General features: G+C 45.2%; 1 protein-coding gene across 1 annotated transcript; it reads left to right on the plus strand.

Moving 5' to 3' along the window:
- Positions 1-17944: 17944 nt before the first annotated feature.
- LOC123426587 (uncharacterized membrane protein At4g09580-like) lies at positions 17945-25239 on the plus strand. The gene is made up of 7 exons (XM_045110445.1): positions 17945-18068; positions 20116-20383; positions 21471-21741; positions 21927-22097; positions 22206-22286; positions 24843-24901; positions 25056-25239. Exons 1-7 carry the CDS (start codon positions 17945-17947, stop codon positions 25222-25224), a joined length of 1143 nt encoding a protein of 380 aa, XP_044966380.1. The 3' UTR covers positions 25225-25239.
- The last annotated feature ends 632 nt before the right edge of the window (positions 25240-25871 follow it).

Below are 25871 nucleotides of genomic sequence, written 5' to 3' on the forward strand. Positions count from 1 at the left end.
TGCGAGCACAGCGGTACTACCGCTAGCCCTAGCGGTGCTCCCGCTAGCGCTGGCAGTACTACCGCTAGACCCTGGCGGTACTACAGCTAGACCCTGGCGGTTCTACCTCCAGCCCTGGCAGTACTACCTCTAGAGAAAGTCTTCGCAAAAAGTCCGACGAAGAACAACCGCTCAGAGAGACGTACTACCATCCCGAACCGGTACAACCGCCCATCCGGAGCGGTACTACCGCTAGGGAGCGGTAGTAAGAAATTACTACCGCTCCGGGGGCGGTACTACCGCTATAGGAGCGGTACTTCCGCTCGCACGAGGAGCGGTACTACCGCTGGATACTGAATCTGCTCTAACTTTCGCATACGGACTCCGCTTTCAACAAAACCAAGTTTGTTGGAAAGCTAACGACATGGAATAACACAATCTTGATAGAAATATCAATAAGAAGGAAGTGGGAAAAGGCCCATAAGAAAATGGTGAGAACCCTTCTTCGAATAAGACCGATAAAAACTCCCAACATCGAAAACATCATAGAAGATGCATATGCACTCCGTTTTTTATGAACTCGAGCCTGTCATGAAGATGACCATAACATCTAAAAATCACATAGAGAAACACCAGGAAAGAACCAAGAAGTATGATGAAAGGATGCAAATGGTTTGAGCACTCAACGAACGATACGATCAAGGTACTCACTTGAGAGCCCCCCTCGACAGTACGACAATCTATCCTAAAACAGAAAACCTATCAAGGGCAAACCTATACCTTGCACCTCGTCCTCTTGAGATAGATGATGATGATCTTGGCTTCCTCAAGATAGACCACCTTTCTTGATTGCGTTGGCTTGATGAAGACTAGTTGATTGCTCCCCCATACTAACTATGGGTGAGCCACTCTTCAACATATCTTCACAAGTCCATTGCCACAACAATGGACGGCAAGCTTCAAGCATGATATATTTGTGCTGATCCACTTGAACTTGTACACCGCAATCTTGATGACGATCACCACTTGAAGTCATCCTTCTTGCGTTGTATGAGATCTTCCTTTTGACGCAAGCCCATAGAAACACACCTAACCCCCACATAGAACTATCACGAAGACCACGGGTTAATACACAAACACGTAATGGACAATGCTTACCATACCATGGGATCACTTGATCCCTCTCGGTACATCTTGTATGCTTTGTGTGTTGATCATCTTGATTTACTTTTTATCTGACGATCTTGATCAACCTTGTGTCTCTATGACCATTCTTTGGATAATACCATGAATACCATCTTGGTCATCATATAAACTCCTTGAACCCAACAGATGGACTTCAAGAAGTGCCTATGGACAAATCCTATAAATATAACTTAAGGCAACCATTAGTCCGTAGGAATTGTCATCAATTACCAAAACCACATATCGAGAAATATGCTCTAACAATCTGCCCCATTTTGGTAATTGATGACAACCACTTAAAGAGAGATTATATAAGGAAAATAAGCATAACCAAGCACACACATGCAAAGCAATAATGCATGCGTACAAGATGTAAATGCTTATGCAATAAAAGAGAAACCCTCGAAGCATAACCAAACTAAACTCTCTAAACTTCACCCCCATTGGCATCGATTGCCAAAATGGACAAAAAGTTTAGAAAGCCAATATAGTAGGTGGTCCTCCAAAAAGTGTGTACTCCTCAACAAATGAGTGCACAGAAATATACATATACAATAATAAGAAGTTCGAGGAAAACGAACTATATCGAGGACCCAAAGATTGCAAATAAAAGGATCGTATGCCACAAGGACATACAAAAATAGAGGCAAACAATCAAAAGATACCAGATGGAACAAACACTCATATGGTCCTTCGAACCACATGAATAAAAGATATTATGATAAAAGGAACGGAGTTTTTTCTCAAAACTAGAGAAGCTCCCCATGATTTATGCACTAATAAGAGATTTTTGTATTTGATACGAGTGCACAAAATAGGATCGTTGCTCTCCCTAAATTAATAAAAACACACAACGAGTGGAAGAAGATAGATGAGACAATAAGCATATCACTTGCACAAAACAAATGGTGAGCAACATGTAAAAGAAGCAACTTAAGAATAGGCTCAACCAAAATAATGTGTGTGAGTCATGGCAAAGCACTTGAGAAGACTAAGATAAGGATGAGCATTACTCATCAACATAGTTTTGATGAAATGAGAAACAAAGTGCAAGACATATCATTCCCACACACACACACACTAGAAAATGGGTTCACAAGCTTACTAATAAACAAAATAAGAACCAATGCTTGTGACAACCCATGGTTAATAAAGGAAATAAGAACATTTTCAAGAGGAGGGATACCAATCGAAATGGAAAAATCCTTATCAAGACAAGCATGAGAAAAAATAATCTTCACGGCCAAGGAGTGCATCAAGATGTAGGAATATAAGATACACACTCAAGACAAATCCTTTCATGAAGACACCAATAACTAAAAAAGGAAATGCAACGGTGGACGTGAAAGAAAAGAGGATATCAATTCGAGATGTAACTTCTCTCATGTGTAAAAGATTCTAAGTAGAAGACAATCATGATGATATATATCCACAAAGAAGGATGTACACACGAAATTGTTACAAGAAGGAACAAACAAGATATCCAAAAGGAAGTCATAAATATATCAATAAGATCTTTGCTTGGAAGCATAGCACATGGCCTAATATTTTCTTATTGTACGGTATGAACTTCCAACATACAAACATCGATGACATCCCAACTAGCAATAAGACATCATCGTTCGGATGCTTTGATAAAGGAAACAAGAACTACAAGAATGAATCAAGAGATTCATGCCATGATGCAACCTGGCCAAGAAAAGACAGGTTTGGGCCTTTGCAAGAAATGAATGCATGAATTAGATACTAGTTACCGAGACAACATTGGATTGATGTAGTAGATAGTTGTTCGTTGATCATCCTAACTTGGCTCCAATAATCACATGGTCTCAACACCTTCCTTGTAGGTGAGCCGAGCATCCAACGCATCTCCAATTGTTCCTTGAACAACAAAACAAACAAAATGGTGCCCAAGCTCATTGGGACCAAAGAGTTAGAAAACCAACAATACATAGGACAAACTCCACATACATATGTGCACATAGATATGAATTTGAATTTCATGCACACTTTAGCCAATTTATGACAAGGTGGAGTTTCCCCTATATATTGGGTCAAAGAAAGAAAGCAAGCAAAAGATGCTATATATAGTAAATATGCATGCTCAAGGCTTTCAAAAATCAACTGAACACAAGGTTGATAATACACCAAAAGACAAGGTATCAAGTGATAATAAGATACTAAACAAGGAATGAGATATCCATTGACACATGCCAAATAAAAGGAAACAAGAGACCAATTGATGGAAAACAAACACGAGGTATCTAGTTTCCAAAAGAGTGCTAGGTTCCAACAAACCAAACCCTCGACAAATTTTCATGATGGCACAAAGCATCATAAAGAGCAAAACTTGCCTCCCATCAAAGCACACTTGATGTGGATCAAAAGATTTTATGATGGGCGAGTAAAGAGAGTATTCTAAAGAAAATAGGATAGCTCCCCCAAGAGATGTGCATGATATAGAATTTGCATTTAAATACAAAATGCACAAGATGGGATCATCACTTTCTCTGTATCTATAAAAACAATAGACATGTTAAAATAGATCCACAAGAGGCAAGGAAGACAAACGAAACACAAAATCCAATGTAAAGACGATTAGCAATTCCTACCACATGATGGTAATACCAATTGTCAAGGACAAGAAGTATTTTGGAAATAATACTCATTGGTAGATCGCAAATATATCCAACATCATCTTTACCCATAAAACCCAAGCAAATGACACTTGTAGAGCTAACATGCCACCTAGGAACAAGATAATTTACAATATCAACACTAAGTGGCAATACCTCAAATGTACACATTTTCTAGGCTTGTAATATGCACATAGCATATTATTGCCCCATAATGTGATAACCCAACAATATTAACAAGTGGAAAATTAAAACCAACAAGAGATAATTAATGGACCATATAGAATTTGAATTTCTCATGAGTAAGACATACCACATAGAAACTAGATAATCTTGAAATATCAATACTAAGTGGTATTCCCCATGTATACACATTTATAGGATTCTGAGGTGTGCAAAGCACATCAGTCCCCCACAATGGGATAATCCATTAATCTCTCACAAGAGCCAACAAAGATACAAACAAGATGCAATAAGGCTCAATACAAGACTCACATGTACAGGATGTTCAAACCAACATACACATACTCGATTACTCAAGATAAGCAAGTTGGAAGCACAACATATACAAACACATGCAAGGTACAAAACCACAACATGCAAAGGGGCAAGTAACTAGCAATGTAAACAGTTTAAGTACAAGTTACCGTAAGGAGGCACATTGGATATAAGATAGAAACTCGATAATCCAAATGACTTGGCTTGAGATAATATGAATGATGAAGACCCCTTAATTATTAATTATGTATCAAAGTCTCTAATGTCCTCCACAATCACCTATTGATCAAGTTTGAGCTTGTTGGTCCCCAACCACGTTGGGTCCTAAGAGGTTAGTCACAATAGGCTTGGCAACCCAAATGGTACTTTTCTTGAAACCACTTTGAGTACCAAAAAACTTGGCAAACACATTGCCAACCTTATCCTTCACAAGAGAATAGATATCATCAATAATGATTGGGTTTGATAAATTACATCTCGTGCAAGAAGAAGCGAAGTGACCCTTCTCACGATATCAGTAGCAACATCTACCCTTTAATTTATTCCCTATTGATTTCTCAACATGAGGAGTGTTGGCTTGGGTCTTCTTGGGAAGAGCCCTTTCTTCAACTTGTAGTTGAGTATGTGATTGAACTTGTGTCCGCTTCCCTTGTTGCTTGTGACTTTGGGACTTCTTCTTTAGTGGGCAAGATCTAACATGGTGCCCTTCAATTTTGCACTTGAAGAAAATAATCTTGGCCGAATTCTTGCCTTGTTCGTTCTTCATCTTTAAGTGTTTGGATTTCTTCTTCTTGTTGGAGTTCAATCCAAGTCCATCTTTGTCATTCGGCGATTTTTGCCCACACAAGACATTGTTGAGTGTGGACATCCCTTCATGACTCTTTTCCAAGTCTTTCTTCAAAGAAGTGACTTGGGCCTTGAGCTCTTCAATTTCCTCTACATGGTTAGTATCAACACAAGTACTAGACGAAGTACAAGATTCGTTGTTAGATCAACAAGGCAAGGAAAGTAATTCATCACAAGAGGTAGCAACATTATGAGTAGAAGAATTATGAGGACTAGCACATGGCAATATAGCACTTTTACTAGAAGTAGTGCCATTGTCCACATGAGGCTCACTTGATATTACCTTGGTAGTAATAGCCTGACGAGCTAATTTTTGTGCATTATGGGATGCTAGAAGATCATCATGAGAGCTTGTGAGCATTACATGACTTTCTTCCAATTTCCCATAATTCCTAGATAGCAACTCAAGTTGAGCCCTTAGCTCAACATTCTCCTTTAAAATGGATGCTTCACAAGAAGTAGAGTTAGTAGCACAAGTGATGGGTTTATAGTCCCAGGGTAGGGTCATAGGCCTGCCCTATAGGTTCTACCCAGGGACTACCCTTCATAGAGGGCAAGGCCCTTAGACAGTTCCGACTGAACTAAGGACCCCCATCATCAAGTCGGTGACGAGCATTCGGAGCATATTTATCGTACCGACTGAATTCCACTCTGTACATCGTAACCTCCCAGGAGGGCAATGGTCATACGTTTTCATACACCATTATTAGCATTTAAGGCATACGTTACCTCTAACGTAGGCATTTACTCACCACTTCTCCACCCCTGTCCACCTGGCCATTGTGAAGGGCAGCGCACTCTATATAAGCCGCCCTTCCCCACTGGTGCAGGGGTTGGCATTTACTGTAATCCTATATTCCACTCGACACTAAGCTCCCAAGAGCACTGAGACGTAGGGCTTTTACCTCCACTGCAGAGGGGCCTGAACTCAAACAACCTCGCCGTAGCTAAGGCTCTGCCCATCCTTTCGTACCCTACACATCTACTGTCAGACTTATACCCACGACAGTTGGCGCCCACCATGGGGCAGGCGTCTAAGTGACTTCCGGCGAGTTTGCAGCTTCATCTTTTCATCATGTCGTCCGGCGGAGATTTATGCATGGGTCGGGAGATCCTCTTCGACGCACTCTCCTTCATCGTCGACGATCCGGCATGGCTTCGGGATGCGTCTCTCGACGTCGAGGCGCTCCCCAGTTGCGGGGCTACGCACTTCCGTGCCGGTGCCCGCGGCGTCCTTCTTCTCCAGCAGTCGGCCCTGGTGTCGACCTTCGCCCCTGTCACGCGCCACAGCAAGCGGTCCCACAGTGCGTGGCTCCAGCGTTGGGTGTGACACGCTCAGGCGTGTCAGAACGTGTCCTCTCAAGTGGCGGTCCTCGAGTCGGTTGTGGTCGCGCCGCCGTCTCAGTGCTTGGACTCATTTCCAACTGAGTTACCTTCCGAGTACTTGGGTCGCGGGCCTGCAGCCGAAGTTCTCATGGCCAATTCCCATGAAAGTCCCCACCGGACTGGCCGGAACGAGCACGAGGTTGGCGAATCGTCCCGCGCTCGCCGTCAACACCACCGTTCTGCCAGTCGACGCACTCATCAGAGCAACATTGAGGTGTTCAGTACACCCCTAAAAGCCCTATACGAAGTCAAGTCCATGGAATGGTTTGGATGGAACCATGTTGTGTGTTGCTTGTTTTGTTGTTTGTGCTTTGATATAAGTCAAACTATTGCTCTAGGCAACAAGCATGCGGTTATATCACTTGCCTCATCTTGAAGCTTGAATTGACTTCCTAACACTTGATTGATTACACCTGCACTATATCACCCCGTAAGCACTCTCCTCTATGATACTACCCTCTCTCTCTAACCCCTCTGGACAACTGAAGACCAACAAGACAAGATGCACCGGGAATCCACTTTGACGGACAACTGAAGCTGAAGACACTCACTATGCCATGCTTAACAACACACAACCAGTAGGAATTATGCTTCCCCTCAAAACCGGAAACCCTCTTTAGACCAGACTAACCTCCGCAAGCCTTTCCGGTTAAATTTTCTGGTCACGTGTCTGATACACAAACTTGCCAGAACACCCATCAATCCCCGATAAACCCCACTTAGCACCGGGTTCTTGATGGAACGAGTGATCACAATGAACAAGTATACTTCAATCTTAAGCTAGCACCATAACCCTGATCCCATAAGAAGGACCATTCTTGGATATAAGAGTATTAGACTAAGGTTGTTGTGATGATGATAGTTGTCTTGAGGATATAGCTATACTACCTTGGTGAATCGCAAGACCCTTATAAAGGTAGATGAACTTGGTGGAACAAGTTGACAAAGTAGCATAACCTACATATTCGTGGAGTAACTTTGGATTCAGCAGGATGATTATGATCACAAGAAATAATTCTTGGTGGTATAAATGACTTTCTCGAGTAGTTGACATGGTTTGATGCTTTTACCATGATGACTTGGAGTAGCAAGTAAAAGTTCTTATTGGACTTGAGTTTTGGATTTAAATAGGTAATCTCAAGAGAGTATCGATGATGACAGAGACCACATGGTTCGGAGTAAATTGGATTTAGCCCGATGATCTCGATCATGATACCATGCTTCTCGGTGGATAATGAGTAGAAGTAATTGGAGTTGTCGAATTGATTTACGAACCTGTATAAGCTGGCCTTGGAGATTAGCTGGCCATGATGCCGAACGTTGGTGGATATACCATGACGTAGTCCTCACGATAAAATGTGGGTTATGAGGATCCTAGGTGATTATGTGGAACCCCATCAATATTGGATATGTTGGAGTGATGGGTCCAGTGGTGATCGACCCGATTGATGGACCACTTGGCCGGATTCGTAGGAAGGAAACAAGATATTGGATTGGTATACTACGTGTTTCCTTAATATAGAAATGCAGTACCATGTCCAATTGATGGTCAGGCGGGACATTTGTATTTGTGGTGTCTTAAATTCAAGGTTAGGAGCTTGTATGCCTCCCCGAGGTTCTTGCATAGGAATGCATGTGCATCGTAGCTACACCATACTTGTCGTGTTTGGGTTTCTTTCTTCCCTCAACCCCGGAGTTGACTAGCATAAGCGGTATGGAGTTGACTTATGTGAGAAGGTATCTTTGATAAAATAGAGTGATTTTGTCCATAGTGAGAGGTCATACTATTGGCATCTAAGGAATATGCTTAAGGATAAGATGATAACTGTTCACCCACGTCCTAAGATCCTTGAGACCCTAAAGCTTCACCCAGCCATAAGGTGGTCGGATTACGACCATAGAAAACGACTCCAAGTCAATGGAATATGGCTAGTACTCCACCCGACCGCCACCCATCGTGCCTATGAGAAACATGGGCATGAGGTACCAGATCATGTTGGACCACAAACCTCTCGGCTAGTGACCCCCCATAGGAAGTCCCCGATCTCCTCACCTGTCTCACAAGCACTATACTCATGTGATGCTTGGGAAAGTATGCTGCTATCCTCGTGAATGACATACTTATTCACCCAATAAGAGGAAGAACACCTTTGTCCTGTTTGGATGAGCCCCAGGAACACCGATCGCTATGCCTCTCGAGGGTACAGTGTTATCTTGAGGAGGTGGGCTTCTCCAAGCAACCTCAAGACAATGAAAGTCTATCCTACCCAAGACAAGACGAAGAACCGCCATGGCTGGGAAACCACGACCATGACAAAGAAGCAGAAGACATCAACCACTGACCCTGCGCCGACAACTTCAACAATGCCAAGAAGCATCGACGATTCAAGCCAAGGATGCCTTTGGACAGCGAGAGAAATCAGACGGCCTCTTCTTGGTCCAAACCAAGTCCAAGAGTCGTGATTGGGTCATGTTGAAAACCTGCTAAAGGTGATTCACCTGCTTGCCGAGCCGCATACCATGGGAGAGGATGACTGGTCTATACTCTTGGGTAGCCATCTCATCCAGAACCCCTCGCGGACCCTCCGAGATGGTAGGACCTGTTCTGGACTCCGAGTCTCCGAGCATAGACTCATGGGCGAGACCCAACGCAGACCTTTCGTGAGAAGCCTTCGAAGACCACTTCAACACCCTCGAGGACGAAGACCACCTGCGACTATAGCTTGCCTGCCTTAAGGGAGTCTAGGACTTCCCCGTCAGCAGGAAGCTACGCGAAGGCCTTGACCCTTATGTTCTAACACGAGACATCTAGATGTCACTAACCAATGTGAGCAACCCCGGGACCAGAACCCACACACACTATGTTGCCACGTATTCCGACTTTGGAATGAACTTTCAAGTCCGAACCTTGCACGAACATACTTCACCAAGCCCTCGACCATCACTCAAGCCTAACTTATTACCAGAACACGCTCACGTCAGACAAGGACGTGCGGAGCATTCGAAGTTGTATGATCAAGCACCTCAAGACCCACAACAACAACATGGGGACATGAAGACTACCTCGGACTCAAAATTTTGTATCTCTCCAACCCCTAGCCTAGAAATCTCGGGGACCAGATTTTCTTAAGGTGGTAAGGTCTGTAACACCCTGTTTTTAACTCTCATGACTGATTTGACTTTTCTCGAAAATTAGGACCAATTAACTTTTTTTGTGAATGCTTGTAATGCTTGAAGTGACTATTGCTTGCTTGCTTGCTTGTATGCGTGTGTTTGATTCTCAATGACTCCTGCTACTCTCCATACTAACCTCCTTAGCCCAAATCTCCTGCATAATGATCATGCCATGTGTTTAGGACCAGAAACAAATTTTACCAAATATTATTTTCACCAAAAGACATTTCTTTGAATTAATCATTCAAAACCCCTAAGATGGGATTTGTACTACAAGTTCTCAAATTATGGAATTTATGTTGCACAAATTATTTTATTTAAAACCCATTATCAAAATGTTTTCCCAAAAATGCAATATTATTATTTTAAAAGTTATTTTACTATTTTATTTAAATGCCTTTGTGTGAGGCTAGAAATGGTCTCTTATGAAGGAAAGTTATTTTTATTGCTTTCAAAATATTTAAGAAAATTTAGGGAAACTAAGTGGACATATATATTCCATATATATGAGTTTCAACACATGGCCATGTTCAAAATATTGGGCAAACCCCTTCAAAACCCTTCCTGCCTATTTCAATATTTTGGAATATTTCTATAAGAAATATTATCTATAAATAACTGTAAAATTCCATAATGCCCTATGATTATTGTGATGATGTTACCAAATTTCATCTCAATCCAAGTTAATTTGACTCCCCTAATTATTCTAAAACCCTGTCTGTCCAGATCCAAATTTGAGGAACTCTACATTTCCAAGTGTCTCCTATTGTGCTCAAATTTGGTGGACATGTTCTGATACTCCAATAAGGCATCCACACCAAGTGGTGCATCAAGGAGAATAGAAGAACGTGTCCAATATCCATCAAAACCCTCTGTGTTGATTTCTGCTGGGAAACATTACATTATAAAGTTTCTCCAATTGACCCCAAACTTTTTGGGCATGCCTTAATGCTCAAATAATGCCCCCACAACAAATATAGGATTTGTGGGAATTGATTTGAATAGCTTTGTAAACAGAGGCCATATTTGACCATTTCGTGGGTTTTCCAAGTCTACATTGGAAACCTTCTCCACCAAATCCCAAATTTGGTGTCCAAGCTTATTTTCATCTATTATTTGCTCCTCTGATTGAAGTCCATTGAAGTCCATCTGATTCCCTTGAAGTCCATCTGGTTCCCTTAAAGTCCATCTCATTCCATTGAAGTCCATCTGATTCCCGTGACAATCATCAAACACCTTGTGTGCACTCACCAAATTGGCTACTTTGGCCCCTTCCACTTTTACCCTTGATGTAAAATTTCTACCACAGCACTATATAGTTACATTTTTCCTCCAGTAAAATTTTCATGACCTCTGGTGAATTATTGGAGAGAGGCTATATGTAACTACTTCTCATTTTACCCTTGGATCACCATTTTTACCTCTCTTATCCCACATCTTCTTAAGCTAAAGCCCCCACCTCTTTCCAGAGGGTCCCTAGAATCCTAAGGCATCATGTCAAACCAAGAGATGGCATGCTCATGTAGGAAAAATGAGCAGCACATCTACAAGTTGAATTGTGGTTGAAATGTAGCTTTGGACAGCAAGTAGTGGCTACCCTCCTTTGCGTGAGCTGAAACATTGCAGTGGTGTAGTCCTTGCATATCACATGCTGCTAACATGGATTCACCCCAAGTTTCCCCCTCTGAAAACCACGTATCCCAGCCCCAAGTTTCCTACTGGAATCTTAACCACATCCAAAACCAATTCAAACTAGCTCCAAATTGGTCCAAACTCCACCAGTGCATCATAGCACACATGCGTTGCATGTTTGACACCTTTCTATGGCTAGGGGTGGCTTTGGACGCGTAGAAGGGATGGTGACCACCACCCTAGCCTGCAATATGGGAGCTCTTTATCTTGTTTCTTTCCCCCAGTCCGTTTCTAGCCGATTCAAATTGTCTTAGTATGTCATAGCATCTCTTTTTGACCGTTCCCAGCACTTCCACACATCACCTAGCCTCAAAGCTCCGTCTAGGGTGCATGACATCCATGCGCAGGGAGCTCCCGAGAGCTCCCAAGGTCTCTCTCTCCCTTTCCCTCCCTTATCTTTTCTTCCTCGAGCCACAGCTACCCTACATCTCTCCCCTCTCCCTTGAGCTGCCCTCTCCTCCCAAGCTTCCTCCTCTCCTTCCCTGGCCTCCATGGCCAGCTTCGGCCATGCTCACGCCGGGGCTCTCCAGCCCCCCTCTCTATCCCTAGCACCACCAGGAGAACCCCCAGACTACCACGGAGCCGCCCAGCTCCTCTATTCCCCCTTGCAACGGTCGGAGGGCCCTCACCAGGACTGCCGTCGCCAGCCTCGGCCATGGCCGAGAGCTCCTTCGCCCCGAGGGTCCCCTGCGGAGCTGGCTCCTGCTCGGGTACGGGAGGCCCGAGCCCCTGCTGGCCGCCACGCCATCGGAGAGAGGCATGAGGCACCAGAGTCGACCCCTGCATCGTCTAGGCGTGCGTCCGTGCATGCACCAGATCGAATGGAGGTAGGGGAACGTACTGTCGAATGGGTGCCGCCTCTAAGCGGCTCAGTGGCCGGGCCCAGCCACCTTAAGTGGAGACGGGCGCCCTGTTGGCTGCGTCCTCATGTGGGAAATGTAAAGGGGCCGAAGGCGCCTCCTGCGTGGCCACGACTGGCCAGGCCGAGCCAACAGGCCGACCCAACCGCTCTCTAGCGCCCTCGTCGCAAGATAGCCCGTGTGGTTGAGCTCCTTTTACTCTATTTCTTTTTTGGCAGAAATTCATAAACCCATAGTTAAATCATTCTAACTCCGAAAATCTTTATTCAAATTTCTGCAGGTCCCTAAAATCAAGACCTATCCATATATGTGCATTGCACATTTTTCCCAAGAGACTTTCTATGGGAATAATATTCAAATGCCCATTTGAATATTATAAACCCCACTTTTTAAATTCCTATAGCATTCAAATCAGCTCCAAATGGAGTGATTCCAAATTCTAGAGCCTTCTAATATCCTATCTTATTTTTGAAGCCTTGGTCAACATTTTTGTATGGTATATTTTTGCTGCAATAAATAAATAGCTCCGTTTTGCTATTTATCCACTATTGGAAAATCCTAAGAATATTCACCTCAACTACAGATCTAGTGAAACAACTTTCTAAATGTTCCTAAAATTGTTCTTTGTTAAATGAGTGCCTCCACTCATTTTTATCATAATATTTTCTGTAGGCTTCTTTTAAGATCACCTGCTCCTCCTTTCATCCATTAAAAAATCCCTGATGGTCCAAACCTCCTATAGCAAGCTTCAGGTATTTTTTTTATGACTAGAGAGGTCCAAGAAAAATATAACTCCTATTTATGTAGCACTTTTTTCTGCTTGCTGCGTGGCTTACTGTGTTTGTTTCCAACGATAGTTGACGGAGTAGATGGAGTCCTCGGAGCTGGCTCGGAAGACCTCGAAGACCCCGATGACTTATGTGAGCAAAGCCAAGCAACCCTTTGACCATGTCAGAGCATATGTTATATTGCATGCTAAGTACAACAAATATATCAGTTGCATATGATCATATGTATCGATAAATCATCAATATGATGTTTCCGATGGCTCCTCCGGTGCATTTGCATTTGAGCATGATCCTACCACCTATGAGGGTCACGCGGATATCATGTTGACACGTAGAGCTAAGCATAGTATAAGCATGAGCATGATGATGGTAAAATTCAAAGGTTTATGAAAACCCTGTCGGGTGCCACTAATGCCCAAGGGTGATGATGAGATAGGTGGCCACTTTTGGAGAAGTGGAGCACCAGGTGTATTTTGGTGTGGGTGGTTTTGGAAATGGGATAAGATTTATGATGTGTCGACCGTCCCAACCTTAGATGTGCGACGACGTTATCCTTTCATGGGACGGGGCTTTGTTGATTACACTAGTGGCGGGGGTGATGTGTGGTCACACTCGTGATGGGGTTGTGCCAGGTAGGACGACTATACTGTTTTTACGTGTTCTGGGCACACCGTTGGTCCCCGCATGGATGATATTGTCCAGAGTTTGTCCTCGTAAGACGTACATCATGTGGGCTGGGTACGAATCGAGTGGACCTCTTTGTCAAGTATCGCGAGGGGAAAGGCATTGATAGGGTACTTACCTCGGGTATGTTATATACCGCGTGTCGTGGATGACACGAAAGTTTCCCGGATCTCGTGGGTACAGCGTATAACCTCTGGAGAGTGTAAAACTATTCGAATAGTTGTGTCCACGGTCAAGGACAGTTCGGTGGTGCTGCTTAAACTACGTCGAGTCGTTTCCGCATAAACCATGTGTGAGTGTGTGTGTGATCAAAGTGATATGTGATCAAACCGGAGTGTTCAGCCCATAACAGATATGTTGATATTTGTAGCATGTGCTTCTAAATACCATCTAGCTTATGATGCACATCCATCTATGATCATGTTTATTTATAGTTAAGCTGCTATCCACCAATGTTGCATATCACTTTAGTATCGTACCAACTGCATTATTCATATCATGGGCTGTTTGCGAATATATTCAAATTATTCATTGGCTTGCCACTGGTTATCTCATTGACAAGGTTTGAGAGAACAGGATATGGTGAAGAGTAACTTGGTGACGTTCCTGTAAGCTAGGATGCTTCCTAGTCAGAATGCCTGTAGGTTAAGGCTGATGGCATGGGTTCACGCTTTCGACCAATATTTCTGCTATTGGTCAAGTTTGTTGTGTTGGCCCTCAAGCCCTATATATGTAAGACTTGACCGCAATGGTCATTTATTGTACCAAACGGTATTTATGGATGTAAGACTCTTGTTATTCAGTTTCTGTGTGTTCGGTGAGCATTGATCTTTGGGATCACTGAGCATGCTCATTCGGCTATCTCGACTCGTAAGTCGGGGTCCCCACAGGGTTGTGCGCACCAGCAATTTTGATTGCGCCAAGGTATCTTGTCGGCCAACACCTCCAGCAGGCTGCTAAGGATCCGTTCTTCGAAGAGCTCGCGGTAGGGCTGTGCGCACCGGCACGTTTCCAATAAAGTGTAGAGTATGTACCATACAGGAAGAAATCAAACAAGAGGAATAAAATACGTACATTCAAAACAAACCCAAGTATATTACTGTAATAGTTGTCCCGATTCTAACTTAAGATAAAACTATCTTTTACATGGAATCGCAGTGGTAGAAAGAAGTGGAGCGGCTAGTCCCTGTGCTGGCCTTCAACACTCTTGACTTGGCTCACCTTGTCGACAATGGGCATAACTAGCTCATCAAGCGCCTTGAGGTCCACGTCCTTCGGCAAGCATTCAAGCACATTGGTGAGGATGATGTCGGGGTTCTTGTGCGCCACTTTGGCGAGCACCTTGAGGAGGACAGCCCGGCACAGCTTGCATGACTCGTTGGCCAGACGGGCTGCTTGGCTAGAGGGAGCTGCTCCAGGGCATCAATCAAGCTATCGAAGAACAGAATCAACCAGGCACTCTGAGATGTCCCTGCGTCAGAAGAGTAGTGGAAGTTATGCAGGCCCATGGTGGACATCTGTGCCGTGAGACTTTTCGCGACATCGGGGAGGCATTCAGTCCAGGTCATAACGCCTCCCACATAGTCGTCATGAGAGGCTACGACACTGTCTAATCGAGACTTCTCGTCCTAGAGATCTTTGATCAAGGCCCTTTCACGAGCCTTGCCACTCTCGAGGGCCTCCTCCAACGTGGCCAACTTCAGCTTTAGATCGGCAAGGGAGGCATTGGCTAAGTTGAGCTGTGTGGTCTGGTTGGATACGGCGGTCTCCATCTCTGCCAGGCTAAAGAGGGTCTTCTCTCTTTCTGCCGTGAGCATCGAGATCTCCTTGCCAATACCTTCAAGATCCGGCTCCAGCCTCTTCACCTTATTGGCAAGCTCACTCTTGGCGGCCTCTACAGCAACAACGACATCAACGGCTTCCTTCATCTTGTCGGCATGATCTGTGGCCTGAGCCGCAAGGACCTCATCATGCTTCTGCTCCAGATCCCGAGTCCGGTCCACCGAGAGCAGAGAGCACTGTGGCCGGCGTAGCGCCTGGCGCTCCTATGACAGGAATGTCGTCAGTACGGTCACTGGTCTCCTTGTAGACCCTCTCTGCGGACCCCTTGGCGGGCTCCTCTTGTGCATCCTTGGCGGCCACACCAGCCGCAAAGCAATCGGCCTCAGCGGCAGGATCCCTGGCGATCTCCTACACGATGGCATCGACGTCCATATCTACCATCATAGGGGGATCCGAAAACGAAAGGAAATGGAACAAGATGAGATCAAGATAGAAGTTCGAGAAGACAAAAAAGATACAGATACAAAACAACAAGTACTCTTGGGAAAACGGGTTACCTACGCCTTGCTGCTAGGAGGCCACTGCTCCTGTCTCGGCAACATCGGTTGTCGATGTAGGACTGCCAGCCCATGCGCTTGCCGGTTCATCCCCGACGAGGATGGGTTCGTTGGCGGAAACCCTCGCCCCAGATTCTTCTCTCGGTGGCATGGTTGTTGGAGGTGGCACGCCACGGGTAGCCTCTCATGGCTCTTCTTGCCACCGATCTTCTGCTGCAAGCCCGACGATGTTAGTGGCGAAGATAACCGACCCAAAAGTTGCCAGTGGGAAATGAGTAGTGGACCCACGCTGGGGGCTCCGTTGAGGACTTCATCGTTGTCTGGGACCCGGGTTGATGGAAGTTGCCTCTGGCGAACCTGTGGTGCTTGCCGGAGGATCGTCGCCCGTCGAGGTCTTCGCCTTCTTCGCCATCCTCTGCGCCCGGGTTTCCGTATCTCTGCGGGAGTTGGAAGTTAAGAGACGCGACAAGGCTGTTACTCTTCTTCTTCCGAGCTGAAGGCACAGAGGTCGAAGTTGACTTGCGCCAAAGTGTTCGCTTGAGGTGGTGGAGGAGTAGCCCTCTATTTGGCTGCGGCAGAAGAGGAGGGTTGCTGGACTGGGGCGCCAGAGGTGGCCTTGCGAAGAACACACTTCTTCTTCGGAACTGGGTGCTCCTCGTGCGGCTGTTCCTCGGCTGCTTCTTTGGCAGAAGGACCCCCGACAGCTGTGCCACTATGCTCCCTGGCAACCTCATCCTGCCCGGCAAGCATTCCCTCCGGCACCATTTCCTCTTCCCTGGACTCTCCTCCCATGAAGCCAACACCGCCGGCCTCCGCGGCAAGTCTCTCCTCCTCAATCCTGCTGGCGATGTATACCACTTCTTCATTAGTGGTGGGGCGGGTGATGTGCATCTCTTCCCAGATGGATATCTCTAACATATTATCGAAGAACCGTTGTACCTGTTGTGCGGCTGGATCATCCCAAGTATTATCATGGCCACGGGTGTTGAACATAGGAACTATTCCTTCCGGCAGCTTGAACTTCCCGTGAGTCCTGAATAGCTTATGGCAGAGGGATGTGTGCTGCAGGACCGTTAGGTTGCTGTTCAGCCTAGGGCGTAGCCTCATGATATCTGCCGCATTCTTGAAGTCCCGAGCTGGACTCCCTTTGTTCTGCAGAGGGGCAATGCACTGACAAAGGAAATTTGCACCCACCATCTCTATTGTGAGCCCGACAGCCTTGAGGTGCATGATTCTGGTGATGGCGAGCGTGAGCTTCTCGTCTTGAAGATCGAAAGCGCTCTAGTCGTTGCCACGCGTCATCTTGGTTGTCCGGGTCAAGTAGAAGGGCTGGGGATCCTCTCCACATTCCAACAGCACTTCCCCCGCCATTCCTCCCACTTCTCGTCGAAGACCCCTTCTGGGTATATGTCCTTGGTCCCTGTCTTTAGGATCTAGGTGATAGAACCAGAGAGGGCATCTCCCTTTTGAATCTGAGGAATAAACTAGTGGCCGAAGAGGGCTGTGTTGGGGGTTACTCTGGCAAAATTTTCACAAAGGCGAGCAAAGACTGACATGCATGTTACCACATTCAGCGGGAAATCCAAGGGTTGGAAGCCATAGGTATACATGATGTCGACGAAGAAATCGAAGAAAGGTGCATAAAGACCACAGTAAAAGTAGTCGGCAAAAAAAGGGTATTTATCTAGGCCACCACCGGTAGAACCTGGATGCACGTGAGAAGCAGGATGTGCCTTCATCCCCCTCGCCCACATGAACAATTATCAATCCTTCAAAGTTGTCGCCTAAAGCCCTGGGGGAAGACAATAAGCTTCTTCTGCATCTTCGGCAGATCGTTCTCCGAGACGACGCCTTGCCCCTTGCCTGGCTTTGGCGGCATGGCGACGATGGGAGTAGAGGCCGAAGATGGTGGGGGCTTGGGAGCAATGGATGGATTGCCAAGCTCTGTCTCGCGGTCGAAGAAGAAGAAGAAGACGGTTCCAAGATTAGAAAGAGCAAGAGGTAATGTGTAAGATCCTCTGTGGTTTCCCCTTTATGGGCTAGGGGTGGGGACACGGGGCCACCTCTTGGCTAGCTAGAAAACGCTCTTGCACGCACGCGGCCGTTTCGGACACTCTGCGCACTCAATGCAGAATCGTGCCATGCATGCCCGTGCACTATTTGGGCCTCGTCAAACAACGCCTCACATCCGGTATGGCCTAGGCCCGGGGGCTCCTATCGGTGTACTAAAGATTGGGCCTTTAGTACCCCTTACTTGTGCACGGGAAGTTGTAGCCATGCCTACGGCAAGGCCTACCGGGGGACAGCTGAAGGCAAATACAATGACAACTAGAAGAGTGAAGGCGAAAGGCTGGGATCCCGGCAAGATCCTTGCCGGGGTAGCTAGTAGAGCCCCGGCAAGACGTGCGCCCGGCAAGATCCCGACAACCTGCCACTGCTCCAGCGCAACATGTATGTGTCGATTCTCCAGGATACGAGTCGAGCGCTGGTGGGTTTCGGGCAGTGCATATGCAATGCGTCCCTATACCGTGCCATAGAGGGTCAAGGATGCCTGACGGAGCACTTAATGCGCCTGTCTAAGACGTAAACACTATAATAGTTGTACGCCTCGTGTGTGCACTGTACAACAGTGGACCCCATGGGTGCCCTGTTCGCCAAAGTTGGTGACCCCTTTGACCTATAAAAAGAGGCCCAAGGCGTAGCTACTAGGGGACCGAATCTCTAGGGTTAGGCTCTTGGTGCATCTGCTGTATACCGCTCGTGGAGCCAGAGCCCTAGGACAGACATAATAAACCTAAAGCAATATTATGATTGTACGCTTCTTAGAGGCCCGAACCTGGATAAAACCTCCCTCGCGCTGATCGTTGGTTCTGCTCTTCATGCTTCACTCTCTCCCGCCGAACCCTAAAGGGATCCATGCGGTACCATAGGTGTTTGTTTCCACGACAGACGGAAGTGTCACTTTCTTCACTTTTGAAGACATTTGTGAAGATGCATTTTCTTCAGGCATTCTGTAGGAAGTTTCACGCCTGGCAGATTCTTTAGCTGTTACTTTACGAGGATATTCATAAGTGGCAGGTGCTTCATCGTCATTAGAATCTACCAGTTGTACAGTGTAGCTGGCTTGAGGAATAGTTGGTTGCTTTGGAGACGCAACTGTGTTGTTGTATTCATCAATGGCATTAGTTGCTGCCTTGACAAACCTCACTTTGACACCCTTTCGGTCTGCATGAAGACTTGTGTATTTGTCAGCGAGGGTTTTGAGCTCTGCTTTTGTGGAAACAAGTTTCTCACCCATCAGGTTAAGGAGGTTTTGGTTTAGGTACTTCTCCTTTTGTCACCTTTGCAGCCCGAGCTTGTTTTGCTTGCTGATCCTTCCACTTTGCTTCATTGATGAACGAGATTACCAATTGGCTGATTCTAGGTGTAAGTTTCAAATCATCAATAGGTGTGTTTGGATCTTCATACCAAAGACCAATGAAGTTCAGCACAACTTTTGGATCCAGTGCGAGGGGAAAGGTGTTGCCAGTAGCTTGTGCAACCCTTTCCTCACTACTAGGAAAAGGGCTATAGATGATATAGACACTAATGGCGCACCAGACAAGTAGTGCGCCACTACTATATAGTAGTGGCGCACCATGTGCAGCTCTGCCATTAGTGTGATGGACACTAATGGCGCACCACACACTCAGTGCGCCACTACTATATTTTTTTTTGCAAAACAACTGATGGCGCACCACCAGCTGGTGCGCCATTAGTAACGAGGGTTACTAATGGCGCATCTGTAGGTGGTGCGCCACTACTATATTTTTTTTTTTCAAAACTACTAATGGCGCACCACCAGCTGGTGCGCCATTGGTAACTAGGGTTACTAATGGCACATCTGTAGGTGGTGCGCCACTACTATAATTTTTTTTTGCATAACTACTACTGGCGCACCACCAGCTGGTGCGCCAATAGTAACCAGGGTTACTAATGGCGCATTTGTAGGTGGTGCGCCATTAGTATGCTGATATTTTGGATAGCCACCTACCACCACTCCTTCAAGCTTGCGCGCTCATTGTCCACCACTCCCGCGTTCCAACTAACAAAATATCTCGAAATATTCAGATCACGCGCCTCGCGTGGACCCCGGCCGGATTCCCGCAGGAGGAGGAGCAGGAGGGGATAGGGAGGGAGGACCGGTTCCCGCTCTGGGAGGCCGCGCTCGGCGCCGGGGTCGCCGCGGGCCTCGTCGGGGTCTACCTCTCCATGCCGGATTCCGACTACAGCTTCCCCAAGTTGCCCCGCAACCTCCACCAACTACAAATCCTCACGTAATCACCACCATCCTATTCTCCATTTCGTTTCTATACAAGTTTCGATTGGTACGTGGTCGGTTGCGTCCCCCCCCCCGTCTTTTCCGGGCAATCGCATGCCGCAAGTTTCCCCATTCGCGTTGTTTTCCCGGCGTGCGTGCGCGCGTGCTCATATTAATGCTTTATGTTCGGATTGGAAGTGGAATAGAGGCGATTCAATTTTGCGTTCCGTTTATTGTTTGCCTAGAGCGCGTCGATTTAACTGGATCTGCCAGCCAGTAGATTCACAGATTCATCGTGCCATTGCGTTCTACGCGGAGATTTTGGGGGTAGGTTTTCAATGCGGAAATCACGTGCTCCTCATGGATCCAACCCTTATGAATTGAACAGTTGGTTGATGCTAGTTCTCAACGAATTAGTGGTGGCTGTCTCTTGATTTGGTAACGACCTCACCCTTGGTTTGGTAGAGCTGTTTGTGTCTATGCCAGAAGGGGAACATGGATCTGGTTTTAAAAATAAATAAATCACTCAATTCATACTGCATCTTCATGTTTGGCAGTAATTTATTTCAAACTGCTCGTCAAATTTGGGAACACATGACCCTGGAACAGTAATGTGTATCACACATCACCATCTTGTTAGCCTAACAGGGTAGAACTGAAGTTTAAGCTTGCATTTCCAATTGTTACTCTTAACGGGATTGCTGTACCAATTTAGCATGCTTCCCTCGACTAAGCTATAATAATAAAAGAAATTTGACACATTGTTGTACTACTTTATTTTTCTCAAATTACCATGTCGCTTTCTTGCCGCTTTGCCAGCTATTCACGAGATATGCATTGGACCTGGTCCTGGCATGTTACATGCGCCTTCTCTATATTATTGATAATCACCATACGTAACATGTATCCGTTTTAGACGTGTGAGCTATCTGCACGCTTTACAGTTATGCATTGCACATCGTCGCGTTATGATTCCATTGTTATGGTGATTATTTGCTTAAGCTGAAATACATGTGCACTGGGAGTGTCCAATTGCTTGTGCTGCGTGCTGATGATGGAATGTTTTCCCCTCAATTTCTAACCATCAAACTGTTTCCTTGCAGTGGCCATCTTGAGAACTATACCAGTGACTACACCGTACAGGTGTTGATAGGTTATTGTGTTGTGTACGTTTTCATGCAGACCTTCATGATCCCAGGAAAGATATTCATGTCATTGCTTGTTGGTGCCCTATTCGAGCAAGTCCGGGGCGTGGCTTTGGTTGTCTTTGCTACCTCCGCTGGTGCTTCTTCATGCTATTTCCTGTCGAAACTGATTGGAAAACCGCTGGTGTTCGTGCTGTGGCCAGACAAACTCACGTTTTTCCAGAAGCAGGTAATAAGTTCAGCACCAATATTAGTGGATGCGGGTTTTATTTCAACACTATGTAGCGTAATAACATCTTAAATTTATGCGGGGATACTTAAAAATATCTTGAATCGCTCTACTCTTTGATTTAAGATCCTTCAGGATTGTGTAGTAACTCATAACTGAACTGGGTGATTTTTCTTCATTTCCAGGTTGCCAAAAGAAGAGAAAAGCTGTTGAATTACATGCTTTTCCTGAGGGTCACCCCAACATTGCCAAATACCTTCATCAACTTAGCATCTCCCATTATTGATGTGCCCTTCCATACCTTCTTATTGGCAACTCTTATCGGTCTCATCCCAGCAGCCTACGTCACCGTGAGGGTAAGTTTTCAGGTTCACATATGATGCCTGCTAATATACTTCATTTAGTGTGTATACATTGTTTGTTCCAATTTCAATCTGACTGCCTAGTTCATTTCATGTGTTCAGGCTGGGATTGCTCTGGGAGAGCTAACATCGCTCAGCGACCTGTACGACACCCAGTCAGTAGCTCTGTTGTTCTTCATCGGCGTCGTCTCATCGTAATCGTCTCTAACTGAAAGTGCGTTATATCGACTAGAGGGGGGTGAATTTGAGATTTTTAGAATTTCAACACTGAGGAAATTCCTTTTGAGGAAATTCCTCACTGATGACTAACTTACAGCGGAAACAGTAAAGGACCAGAAGTGCAAAGTTTCACAACAGCAGTTTTTTAGAGTGAAGAATGTGAAAACAGATTGCACAGTGAGCAGGCACGCAGAATACAGATGTGGATTAACTGACATGAAGAATTTTGGGGTTGAGGAAATTCAGAGAAAGTCTTCAGCAAATTCTTCAAACAGTTGCAGTGAAAGTCATCAACACATAATACGAGGAAAGTAAGGAGTTGAGGAATTAGAACCCGTTTCTGAGTGAAGACAATCGTTGATGACCCAGTTCCAACTGCTGTAACAGTCGTACATCTGGTTTGGAGCGGCTTGGTATTGAAACCAAAGGACACACAGTCCTGGGACACACAGTCCCTACCGTATTCTCCTTTAGCTAAGGACACACAGTCCTCGCCCAACACTCGTGGTAAGTCTTCAGGGCAGACTTCCAAACCCTCACAAACTTGGTCACCAGGCGATCCACAATTGACTGCTGGAAAGCTCTAGACCATGACGCCTAACCATCTGGAGGATGCACAATCCTCAAAGGTGAAAGGATTCAGTCCCACACAGCAACAACTTCTTCAGTGATGCTCAATCACTAGGTTTGGTTTGTGGTTTCGGTGTATGGTGTATTTCCTCACTGATGAATTACTCTCGAAGGCTCTGAGGAATTGGGTTGCTCTTATTACAAGTGTCAGTTTCTAACGGAGCAGCCAACCAGCTACTGGTTGTTGGGGGTGGCTATTTATAGCCTGGGAGCATCCCGACATGATTTGGCACTTATGCCCTTAAATAATATGACCGTTGGAATGGATAAGACCAATGACTTGGCGTGGCTATCGAAACGGTCGGGACACTCAACTGTGAGAGTCCTCATGTCACTTGTATTCCTCATTTGAGGCTTTTGGTAGGATTTAGGCTTGGGTTGAGCATCATGAGGAAATTCATTCCATAGTGTAACTTTGACCACCTTTAACAGTACGGTGTTCCTATTACTCAAATGCGAAGAAAATAAAACAGAAAGTGTGAGTCTTCATGCTTCAAATTCTTCACAGTGATTTTCTTCAGGACACACCGGACTTCTCAATATCAGTATCTTCATGAGGAATATCAACTTCATCGCAGATTCCTCGGGATTCATTTCTTCAGCTTCAGACCAATTTCTTCAACTGAAGACATATATTTTTAGGGGTCGGTATTCTTCAAATATCTCAAACTCCTCAATGACTTATAGATCCTGTGTATACTCACAAACACATTAGATACTTAACCTATAAGTCTTCAAACCACCAAAATCACTATAAGGGGCACTAGATGCACTTACACTAACAGTTCCTTTCCATGAAGCAAATTAAGTTATGACTCAAATAATCATCATCAATTTTGTCACTAAATCTACTTGTATGGAAAGTCAATGTGAAGCTGATTAGGCCCCCAGATTAAATATGTTTTCTCATCTCATCACGTTTGCTGGGGTGGTAATCTGCCATTTGCTTCCTTTTAGATGGATCCTGGGTAAGCTTGTTGATGCATAACAAAAATATGTCTTGGTGCAGATGTTGATGCATCTCCTATTCCACTATCACTTGAACTGTTTAGTAGTGGCAGGCCCCTGGGCAGTGGTGTTGACGTTTCTTGATTTTTTTATCAAGTACTCCTAAGCTATCTTTTTTTCTGTTTAAATCATGAACATACTAACTGTGAAAGGTTCAGATACAAAGTACTGTATATGCTAATAATTGTATTAATCATGAATAGCTTGCCGACAGGACCTGATGCCACTTGCCAGAATCAATTGGATAGACAATTTGATTAGAACAAAGTACATTCCAGACAAGATTAGTGGTGTTATATGAGCACGAATTGCAGATTTGCATTTGATTTAACATGAACCAAAACCAGGAATCAAAAAGAATAAAAAAACCATACCATATGGATCAGCTGTAGAACATACCTAACCTAGTTCCAGAGTTGGGGATGAGGCTGATGCAGACCTACAATGGGGATGAACGACCAACGGGCGTAGGTAGCCAGCCGACAGCAGCACAACAGTGGCCGGACATAGGCGCTCCTCAGACTCCGTGGAGGGGGGTCGTCGCAACAGGTGGCAACAAAGCCGTCGTTTCGTTTGCTCTATATTTAATTTCTAGGAAGAGTCAAAGCGGTGTTGATTGCTTTCTTTTTCTTTTCTGGGCTTTTACAAGGGAGTGGGGGGCACGAGACCTCGGTTGACTGGGGGCCTTTCTGGTTTGCATGAAGTTATTTTAGGAACAATTGGGAGGAAACAAGGCACACCTTCAAAGGCAGCATCCTTACCCTCCACCGAGTCATTGCTCTGCAAGTAAGAGAGTTCCCTTTCTCATTCCTATCATTCTGAATTCCTGATGTAATCCTGGCAAAATATCTGTGTTTTGATGGCAGGATAAGATTGCCAGAGGCCTTCATATCACTTGAACATCCATCCGTCATGAGAAGATTTCTTATCGTGCAATTAAGGTATTTCATCCTATACTGTATGGTTTTTAATTACTCAGATGGATAATGAGTTGAAGCCACAGAGCTAGATTACATTAAATGATTTCTGATTCTTTGTGAGCAGTGATTGTGAATATAATAAGTGAAGGTTTAAGATGTCTGATCTGTGTTGCAGGATATGGCTTGTGAGTACCAGCAGATGCTTGAGCTTCTTAGAAAGGCCCCATTTTTTGGCAGATGGCGTGCTAAGCCAGGATCCGTTGATTCGTTTACAGTTCCACGGTGATGACCAGATCTTGAGGTTCTATGCTGCGTTGCAGAGGTTGGTTCTTGAAGTTTCTTGATTTCACCACAATTTTAGCAGTTTTGCGTACCAGCTCTTTCAGCTTATTTGTAGCATGTGTGCTTCTGCACAATACTGAAGTTTCTAACAGTGGTAGCCTATAACAAACCTATAAAGCCCTATGATGTTTGGCACCATGAGGTGTTTATATGGATTGGTAACTCTATAACTGTTATTATTTTAATTGTTGGAGAGGAAAAGAAAAGTAGAAGGAATTGGCACACAATAAATATGTTAACTCTGCGATGTCTGGTCATCAACGTGAGCTATACTAATGGCGCACCTGGGAGGCATACTAATGGCGCAACTGGGAGGCATATTAATGGCGCACCTGGGAGGCATACTAATGGCGCACCATGAGCTATACTAATGGCGCACTGCCTGGTGCGCCATTAGTATACCAAATACTAATGGCGTACCTGTGGTGCGCCATTAGTAAAAAATTCTAATGGCGTGATGCTAGTGGCGCACCTATAGTGCGCCATTAGTAGCCAAAACAGGTGCGCCACTAGCAGGCCTTTTCCTAGTAGTGCCTGTTTCTTCGTGATGATGGCTTGAAGAGTTTCATCATCATATTAATCAGTTCCTCTGATGTAGAAGGGATATTGAGGACAACTTTGCTTGGGCTCGGCCTTGTTCCTCTCCCAG

The sequence above is a fragment of the Hordeum vulgare genome, chromosome 2H (genome assembly GCF_904849725.1).
Source record: "Hordeum vulgare subsp. vulgare chromosome 2H, MorexV3_pseudomolecules_assembly, whole genome shotgun sequence".
Lineage (NCBI taxonomy): Eukaryota > Viridiplantae > Streptophyta > Magnoliopsida > Poales > Poaceae > Hordeum > Hordeum vulgare.

Bases quoted from the DNA above. Each gene is read 5' to 3' on its own strand.
- LOC123426587 (XM_045110445.1), top strand. From the start codon at position 17,945: ATGGCGACGATGGGAGTAGAGGCCGAAGATGGTGGGGGCTTGGGAGCA. The intron at 18,069-20,115 runs GTAATGTGTAAG...CACTCCTTCAAG, and splicing joins AAGATTAGAAAGAGCAAGAG to CTTGCGCGCTCATTGTCCAC. The intron at 24,902-25,055 runs GTATTTCATCCT...TCTGTGTTGCAG, and splicing joins TTTCTTATCGTGCAATTAAG to GATATGGCTTGTGAGTACCA.